Source organism: Myotis brandtii, unplaced genomic scaffold, assembly GCF_000412655.1.
Source record: "Myotis brandtii unplaced genomic scaffold, ASM41265v1 scaffold1229, whole genome shotgun sequence".
Lineage (NCBI taxonomy): Eukaryota > Metazoa > Chordata > Mammalia > Chiroptera > Vespertilionidae > Myotis > Myotis brandtii.
In genome coordinates, this window is record NW_005354286.1 from 279,376 (window position 1) to 289,253 (window position 9,878).

The 9,878-nt window shown below is 37.2% G+C and overlaps 1 protein-coding gene across 3 annotated transcripts in view; it reads left to right on the forward strand.

The window, feature by feature from the left end:
• CEP295 (centrosomal protein 295kDa) overlaps positions 1–9,878 on the forward strand; it is a 66,963-nt gene that overhangs the window by 4,935 nt on the left and 52,150 nt on the right. For all 3 annotated transcript variants that reach the window (XM_005858898.2, XM_005858899.2, XM_014533724.1), the window contains 4 exons: positions 3,414–3,547; positions 4,354–4,554; positions 6,285–6,409; positions 7,350–7,443. In XM_005858898.2, coding sequence (XP_005858960.1) covers positions 3,440–3,547; positions 4,354–4,554; positions 6,285–6,409; positions 7,350–7,443 — 528 coding nt within the window. In that variant the 5' untranslated portion in view covers positions 3,414–3,439. Of the gene's footprint in view, positions 1–3,413; positions 3,548–4,353; positions 4,555–6,284; positions 6,410–7,349; positions 7,444–9,878 lie in introns of those variants that run through there.

A 9,878-nucleotide genomic window follows, 5' to 3' on the forward strand; every position in this document is an offset into this window, starting at 1 on the left:
TCTGCACCCTGCTCCGCGCGTCCTGCCCACCCTCGCCCGAGGTCTCCGGGACGTGGCCTGAAACCTGGTCGCCGTCGGAGAGCGCCGCCGGCATCGTTTCCTGCGGAGAGCGTGCTCTATTTTGGTGTCTGTCACCTTTAATTTTTTAAGCATTAAGTCCTGCCCCAAACTGAGCCTTTAAAACATTGGGGAAGGTTCGGAGTCTTTGGTCGTGTCACGTTCATTCACTCGCGTAATCACCAGGACAGCCTGTTGGGGTTACTCCCATTGTTTGCATAATTTAAGAAAAAGGAGGCCACAGTGACTTAGGTGACTCGGCCAGAGTCTTCCTGCCTTAAGTTGCAATGTGGGGTCTTGAACCCAGTCATCTAAGTCTGGTATTAAGTTTGTGATTACAATGTGTCAGGTGCCATTTGATCTGAACAAAATCTTGCAAGATAAGTAGTATCTTTCTTATTGTATAGCAGTAATACATAGGATTTCAAAAACCCATTTTCATATGCATAAGGGAGGGAGCAGGGGAAACTCTTCCTCTTAGTAGGTTTTCAAATGTAAGCCTGGAAGGAATCATGTAAACAGAAAATACCGCTTGATAAACGGCACAGTAATTGCTTCAGGCGTCGATCATCAATGGATACTAAACTGAATGGGCAGAAGTTGGATGAGCAGCATGAAACTTACACAGCCTCAACTATCCCTCCGCCAGATACTTAGAAATGAAAAGTAGTAACTCCAGTGGAGAAATCTGGTAGCTAGATACGACCTGAACCACCTGATCAAAATGCAGATCGCCAGGAGGACGACAGCTTAACTTCATTTACCTCCTGATGGGGTGCACCGGGAAGGCTGCACTATCACTTCTGTGGTGGTCTTGGCAAAAATGCATACCCTCATGCTAACCGCAGGAGGAGATTAAACAGATCCAAATTGAGGGACATTCTACAAAATAACTGACTGGCCAGTGTTTTTTCAAAAATGTCAAGATTTTGAGAAGAAAAACAGGTTGAGGAACCGTCCCAGATTAGAGGAGTTGAAGGAGACGCGACAGCCTCCGCAGCCATGAGAAAGCGAAGCACCTGCGTTCTGACGTCCGTTGGCATGGACGCTTCCGCTGGGCTCTCCTTGCCAACGATGGAGCCTTGCCAATAACTGAGCACAGCAGGCCTGTTCCTGAGAAAGGAGGCACGCTCAGAGGGCTTGCTGGACCTTCCTTAGACTGCATGGCCATTTAGGAGTCGTCTACCCAGCTGCCCTCTCTCCTTCACTCAGTGTCAGATTTGCAGGGAAGTCTGACGTTTTCCCAGCTTTCACCAGCTTTCTCCCCATTTTTTTTTTCTGACACAGGCATTTCCCCTAATAAAAACCTTTGTGGGCTTAATCCCACCTTGGTATCTGCAGAGTACCACAACAATCAAATGCAGTGTGTTTTCCTTGGATTGCGTCCTGGTCCAGAAAATGGACATTAGTGGAATAATTGGTGAAATTTGAAGGTTTTAACTTTTTCTATAGATTAATTAAAAGTATTGTGCCAGTGCTAATTTCCTGGTTTTGATTATTGTACTGTGGTTACATAAAATGTTAACATTTAAGGAAGTTGGGGAAAGAGTATACGGCAATTCTAAGTCTGAAGTTATTTCCAAATACGCTTAAAAAATTTTTTTTAAGTCATATACAAGAGAAAACAGTTGTTATGTCACACCGAGGTAAAAATAAATGTATGTTTGCTTTCCTATAATCCTCTAGCAAATTAAATGGTGAATACTCAAAATTCTTGGAAATGACAGTGATGGGAATGGGGAAGTATCAGAATGACCTGAGAAGGGTTTTCAAATTACAAAAACTTATAGATTCTTACATTCTTTCAATTTCTCTCCAGTAGACTCCCCCAAATAGGTGCATGTTAAATTAGGGAGGAGAGTGAGAATACTGAGTGTAAACAGTACTACTAGACATATAGAACTGGAAATCTAAACACTTACCTCATCCAAACAACAGAATTGTTCCAAAGGGATTTTTGAAAATGATTATTTATTTAGAAATCACCCCATTGTAGTTGTTGAAGAATTGTTTACTGCTCAGGGGTTGATAGGTGATCAATTTGTGTATAACAGATTGGAAGTTGAATCTAGGGACCAGGAGCCCTTGTACTTACAGCAGTAATTGTGAAAACATTTATTCTGTGCTAGTACATCTTTTTAAGTCTTTGGGCTTTTTTGCCTTTAAGCTAAGTAAATTGGAAATCCCAATTAGGAATAAGTCAGGTCCCAGGTATGCTAGGTAAACAATAATCTGCTGTAGATGGAGAACATTTTTTTTGGATTGTGTCCTGGTCCAGAAAATGGACATTAGTGGAATAATAGGTGAAATTTGAATGTTTTAACTTTTTCTATAGATTAGTTAAAAGTATTATGCCAGTGCTAATTTCCTGGTTTTGATTATTGTACTGTGGTTACATAAAATGTTAACATTTAAGGAAGTTGGGGAAAGAGTATACGGCAATTCTAAGTCTGAAGTTATTTCCAAATACGCTTAAAAAATTTTTTTTAAGTCATATACAAGAGAAAACAGTTGTTATGTCACACCGAGGTAAAAATAAATGTATGTTTGCTTTCCTATAATCCTCTAGCAAATGAAATGGTGAATACTCAAAATTCTTGGAAATGACAGTGATGGGAATGGGGAAGTATCAGAATGACCTGAGAAGGGTTTTCAAATTACAAAAACTTATAGATTCTTACATTCTTTCAATTTCTCTCCAGTAGACTCCCCCAAATAGGTGCATGTTAAATTAGGGAGGAGAGTGAGAATACTGAGTGTAAACAGTACTACTAGACATATAGAACTGGAAATCTAAACACTTACCTCATCCAAACAACAGAATTGTTCCAAAGGGATTTTTGAAAATGATTATTTATTTAGAAATCACCCCATTGTAGTTGTTGAAGAATTGTTTACTGCTCAGGGGTTGATAGGTGATCAATTTGTGTATAACAGATTGGAAGTTGAATCTAGGGACCAGGAGCCCTTGTACTTACAGCAGTAATTGTGAAAACATTTATTCTGTGCTAGTACATCTTTTTAAGTCTTTGGGCTTTTTTGCCTTTAAGCTAAGTAAATTGGAAATCCCAATTAGGAATAAGTCAGGTCCCAGGTATGCTAGGTAAACAATAATCTGCTGTAGATGGAGAACATTTTTTTTCAAGTACTTCTGATTATCCTCCACTTTTTCCCATCTATCTGAGAACCACTGATTTAAGTGCTGCATTAATAATTGATATTTGTAAATAATTTGGACTTTGTTTACCCAAATTATGTTATTTGCATGTACACAGCCCTTAATTGTCAAATACACTTTTTAAAAATTATCTTTGCTGCCCTATTTTAATAGACATTTTTCCTTTTTAAACATTCAGAACCTTTATATTTAGAGAGCACAGACATGAAAAGAAAGGTAGTGAATGCTGGCAAGATGAGATTGAGTCCTAATGAGGAAGCCTTCATTTTAAAAGAAGATTATGAGAGAAGACGAAAGCTACGATTGCTACAGGTAAGATTTATTTGGAACAAAGTTTCAAATTCTGTATCTTCCCCCAATTATTAGTATTTTTTACATTAAAATGTTCTAAGTAAAATATTGCATTTTAAAACCTTTTCTTGCTGTACAAAAGCCTCGATTCTTGCATACTAACTAGTTTTGGAACATTTGAAAAATAGACCAGAATGGTAAATATATTGAAGAAGAGTTTGAGGATAGGGGTGAGTTGACTCAATAATTATTGGAAGATAGTTCTTTAAATATTTTTTAAATGATGTTTAACTGATAAAGATTAGGATGACTTTGAAGACTTAATGAAAAGATCATTAGCTGCTGAAACAAATTTATTATGAAGTTGCAGATTTTTCTTTTCTAGAAGTCTTTAGAGTAAGTTAGTTAAGTCTTTGTGAAGCATATTTTAGGTGCCATTCTGCTTAAAATTGGGATGATGTACCTTAGATAGGGAGTTCTCATCTAGCTCTGTCTATATTCATCTGGACTATACATTTTATTGAATCATGTTTAACCATTTTAGCCTCTTAAATTAGGTTATTAGAATGGTAATGGCAGTACCATTAGGGCTTGAGGGATATTATAGCTAATCATTTAGGAAACTTTAGGAGATGTCTTGAAATTTTAGGGTTTTTTTCCCTATATCACTTGGATTTTTTTTTTTTCTTTACATAGAGCTTATCTAATGAATATTCAGGAGAATTGATAGATCTAAAGAAAATTAATTTAAGTTTCTGTTTCCAAATAGCTTTTAAAAAAGATTTAAGTACTCTTTTTTATATATCTGCTAAATATTAATTCTTCAGGTTCGAGAGCAAGAAAGGGATATCGCTTTACAGAGAAGAGAAGATATAAAACAAAGGAGAATTCGGCAATTTAATCATTTGGCAGAGGCACTGAGGGCAGAATGGGAAGAATCACAGACTCAGAAAATAAACAACTTGGAAAAACTCTATTTGGCAAGTTTAAGAAGTATGGGAGAGGGACACCAACAAGCCAAAGAAAATGTAAGTGAACACTGGTATGACTGCCTGTCTGTGGTAGTAATTATGGTTAAAAACAAATTATACTTGTTAAATGTTTGTCTGATAAAAAAATGTTTTCATATATAGAATTTGTTTTGGGCAGTCTGAACTTTTTAAATTTAATGTCATTTAAGAATGCTGCTAGGTTCATTTCCTAGTAAGAGTCATGTCAAGTAAAATCTATCTTCCTGTAATGTTTAATTTGTGTGTGTGTGTTAATCCTCACCTGAGGATAGTTTTCCATTGATTTTTCTTTATAATATATTTTTATTGACTTCAAAGAGGGAGGGAGAGATAGAAACATCAATGATGAGAGAGAATCATTGATTGGCTGCCTCATTCACGCCCCCTACTGGGGATTGAGCCCGCAACCCGAGCATGTGCCCCTAACCAGAATCGAACCCAGGACCCTTCAGTCCACAGGCCAACGCTCTATCCACTGAGCCAAGCCAACTAGGGCTCTATTGATTTTTAGAGAGAATGGAAGGGACGGGGAGGGACAATGCGAGAAACATCCATGTGAGAGAGACGTGCCTAATTGCCTCCCACAGGAGCCCTGACCAGGGCTGGTGATCTAGCCTGCAACTGAGGTACATGCCCTTGACCAGAATCAAACCTGGGACCCTTCAGTCCTTGAGCTGATGCTCTATCCTCTGAGCCAAACCGGCTAGGACTATCATCCTGTAATGTTTCATTCTCCTCCAGTCTTTAACTGTCTGGGTAAAAAAAAAAAAAAAATCATCCTGTAATGTTTCATTCTCTTCCAGTCTTTAACTGTCTGGGTAAAAAAAAAAAAAAAAATAGTAACTTTCTTAATCAGAAGTTGTTGTTTTTGAGCATTTTGGACAGAGTCAGTGGGTTGAATTCATATTTATTTCATTATCATTCCTTATATCTCTAATACATATATAGTTGAATGTACATACACTTGGATTTCATTCACACAGTGTAAAAATTTTTTGATGTCTTTCAAAGAGGCAAAGTAGAACTTAACTCAGTATTTCAGACTGCCCCATAAACCTTATGTTGTTTTTTATTTTGATTTATGATTGGAAAATATGGGCATACCTTGGAGATATTGCAAGTTTTGTCCCAGACCACCACAATGAAGTGAATCACGTGAATTGTTTTGTTTCCTGGTGCTTATAAATGTTATATTTACACTATACTGTAGTCTAATAAGTATACAATCGCATTATGTCTAAAAAGCAATGTACATACCTTAACTAAAAAGTACTTTAATGCTAAAAAATGCTAACTATCATCTGAGCCTATTGGAAAAATGGACTTGCTCAAAGTAGGTTGCCACAGACCTTTAATTTGTAAACATCCACACTATCAAGTGCAGTAAAGTGAAGCACAGTAAAACAACATATGCCTGTTCTAGATTGCAGTCCCGGAGACAGTCACACAAAATAAGGCAAGTCTTCAATATCAAACCAATAGTGAGGAAAAGAAATATCTTTAAAGAATGTGGCAATAGATATGTTCCATGGTCTCTGGTTTTAGTCTGAGTTTTTTAGTAATGACATTAAGTTCTAATATCAGATTTTTGTAGCTTCATTTATTTGTGCTTTAGTGCAGTGTTTCCTAAACTTCAGTCATTCATTTTCATGATTTTTGTTCTGACTTGGGAAGCAACCAAAGATTGTACTGTAATGCTACCTTTTAACCCTGAATTACATGATTTAACATCTTCTATCTATTTTTAGGAACCTGATTTGAATGCTCTGGCACAGAGGGCAGCAGAAAGAAAAAGAAAAGCTGAACTGAGGCATAAAGAGGCCCTGAAAGTACAGAAAAACCAAAAAGAAATGTCAATTAAACGAAAAACCTGGTAAAGTAATAGTTTTTATCATATTCTCCATTGAAGCGGATATGGTTAGAAGTAGATGCTGCATTGATATTGTTTAAGCAGCTATTAAAAAAAAATCACAGTATATCCATTGGGTTGTTAATTTGGTTTTTAAAAATAATGCGGTGGGGGGAGGGGATGTGCTTAGGTTGGTGAACATAGTAATAAAGACTTTAGCAACAATTGCTAAATTATGTAGAAATGTATGGCTAGTTCAGCACGCGTGTCAACCAAAATCTCTCTGCCTCTGATGTGAAAAAAAAAAGAAAAAAATATCAGTGCGATTAAGAACATTAAAAGGTTATAGACTCTTTGGAAGTCATTAGTATTTTTGCATATTATAAAAATGAAAGAGCATGTTATTAGTCAGCAATAGTCATTTTATGTAGTAACCCATCTTTATCAATATTTCTCTTTTTTGCCCTAGCTGGTTTGGCTCAGTGGATAGAGTGTCGGCCTGCGGACTGAGGAGTCCCAGGTTCGATTCTAGTCAAGGGCATGTACCTTGGTTGTGGGCACATCCCCAGTGGGGAGTGTGCAGGAGGCAGCTGATTGATCTTTCTCTCTCATCCGATGTTTCTAACTCTCTATCCCTCTCCCTTCCTCTCTGTAAAAAATCAATAAAATATATTTTAAAAATATATATTTCTCTCTTTTTTTTAACTCTAAACTAAAGAACATTAGATGTTCATTGGACTAGACCCCACTATAGAGCTTTATGTCCTTAGATATATCTCTTAAACTTGGTAAACAATTTCTTAATATCTGCTGTGTATGGACTGCTTATTATATAACACACTGAGCTTGTGGGATCAGATGGGAGGATTTCTTGAGATCCTGTGGCTTTTATATTTTTAGTCTTCAGGAATGTACTATAATATTGTCTGAGAAAGTAATTTATGCCATCTTTTGTTTTTTTAAGGCACATAAAAGCTCGAAAGGAAGCACTGCTTGCGGAAAAAGAGAGGTCTGCCAAAATTACAAGCCTGCCACTTCCTCCTCCAAGTCTTTTTGAGGTGAATTACTTTGAGTGTTAAGAAGAACTAGGTTATAATAATTCTTTACTTTAATTCTATAGTAATTCTTTATAGAATTCAGTGCAGGTCAAAATATTTGCTATAACTTTTTTTTTAATTTATTGATTTTTAAGGAGAGAGAGAGAAACATGGATTTGTTGTTCGATCTGTTTATGCAGTCATTGGTTGATTCTTGTATGTGCTTTGATTGGGGATCAAACCCACAACCTTGGCATATCCTGACAGTGATCTAACCAACTGAGCTACCCGGCCAGGGCCTAACTTAATTTTAATTGTACAAATAACACATGCATATATCTGGAGTAAATAGTATGTATCTCTACTGTATTAGGACTGGTTTTTTTTTTTAGCACAATACTAATACTGTTCTGAATATAATCTAAAATAAAGTGTGTGACCCAGCCAGTGTGGCTCAGTGATTGAGTGTCAACCTATGAACCAAGAGATGGTTTCATTCCTGGTCACAGCACATGCCTGGGTTTCGGGCTCTATCCCCAGTAAGGAGGCATGCAGGAGGCAGCCAATCAATGATTCTCATCATTGATGTTTCCATCTCTCTCTCCCTCTCCCTTCCTCTCTGAAATCAATGAAAATATATTAAAACACAGTCTGTGTTCAGTTTTTCCCAGTTATCTAAAAATATTTTTGGTTATTTGAAAACCTGTAGATGTTTTTTATCTTTAAAAATGCCCTGTATTTATTTTTTAAAAACTGGATTATTTGCTCTGTAGACTTTTCCATATTTAGGATTTGGCCATTGTAGATAGTTACTATATTATAAGATAGAGATTAGTTCATACAAGTTCATAAGCTTATATAAGATTATGCAAAATATTTTGAACAATTTTATTAAGTAAAGTGGAAATTAAAAGGTATCAGTTCTCTTGTTCACATTAGCTTTTGGTGGTTATTGGGATGGCTATTTGGATGATTATCAAAATTACAGTTATTTTTACCTAAGAAGTTAATTAGAAAAGGAAAAACTTACACAAATACAAAAATGTCTAATTTAGTTGTATACACACATATATTTTATGTATGCATGATCAATATAAGTACCCAGTATTCACCTCTTAAGCCTTTAATGTTGTCAGCCTTCCTGCTTTTATGTTGAGCCATCTGCCATGTAACATTTGATCCAACAAAATTCAAATGGAAGAGTCAGATTTCAGTCTCTCCCTCAGTACCATGTTAAAAGACAGGTGGTATTTTATCCATGATCCTGTGATTTATCGTTGTCATAATTCCTAATGTTTCTGGCAAACCAAAGTAAAAAATTTACAAAAAGCACGAAAACTGTATGATTTAGCAAATATGAATTATATGTTGGATGTAGACTCCCCCCGCAACTTTTTTTTATGAAAAATTTCAAAATACAGAGAAGTTAGAAGAATACAATGAATAGCTGTTTGCGTTGTGTATAGATTTCAAATAGTTGTGCATATATGTATACATTTGAATGTAAATTGTAGAAATGACATTTCACCCTAAATACTTCCACATGCTTCTTGTAAGAATAAGGATGTTTTCTTATGCAATCACAGTAACACCTTAGGAAAATTAACATTAATTCCTTAAATCCATTTAATATTTAGTCAGTAATCAGAATTTTCCAACTGCCCCTAAATTGTCTTGTCTTATACCTTTTTCTTTTTTAATTGATTTCAGAGAGAGAGATATAGGAACATCAATGATGAGAGAGAATCATTGATCGACTGCCTCCTGCACGCCCCCCACTGGGGATTGAGCCCACAACCCGGGCATGTGCCCTTGACCAGAATTGAACCCGGGACCCTTCAGTCCGCAGACTGGTGCTCTATCTACTAAGCCAAACCAGCTAGGACTTTTTTTTTTTCCCCCCAAACCAGCATCCAAGCCAAAGTTCACCTATTGCTTCTGCTTGTTTTATTTCTTTGGTTTCTCTTAATGTAAAACAATACCTCCCCCAAGTCTTTTATTTCAGACTTTTTTAAGGGACTGGTTTGAAGAGACTAGACTAGTTTTTCATGTTCTGTATTTATCTGGCTTGGTTATGGTCATGTCTACAAGAGATACCCATCATAAAGGTATATTTTTCTCTTTAACTAGAGGGCCGGTGCATGTGCACGGAGCATGGGGGTGGCGGGGGGGAAGTCCCTCAGCCCGGCCTGCACCCTCTCCCAGTCCCTAGCACTGCTGTGGAGGCGGGAGAGGCTCCTGCCACTGGACCTTGCCAGCTGTGAGCCTGGCTTCTGGCTGAGCACACTGACCACTAGGGGGCAGCTCCTGTGTTGAGTGTCTGCCCCCTGGTGGTCGGTGTGCATCATAATGACCAGTCATTCTGTCATTCAGTCCATTTGGATATTAGCCTTTTATTATATAGGACTAGAGGCCCGGGGGCCCAAAAATTTTTCACTCCGGGGGGGGGGGGGGGG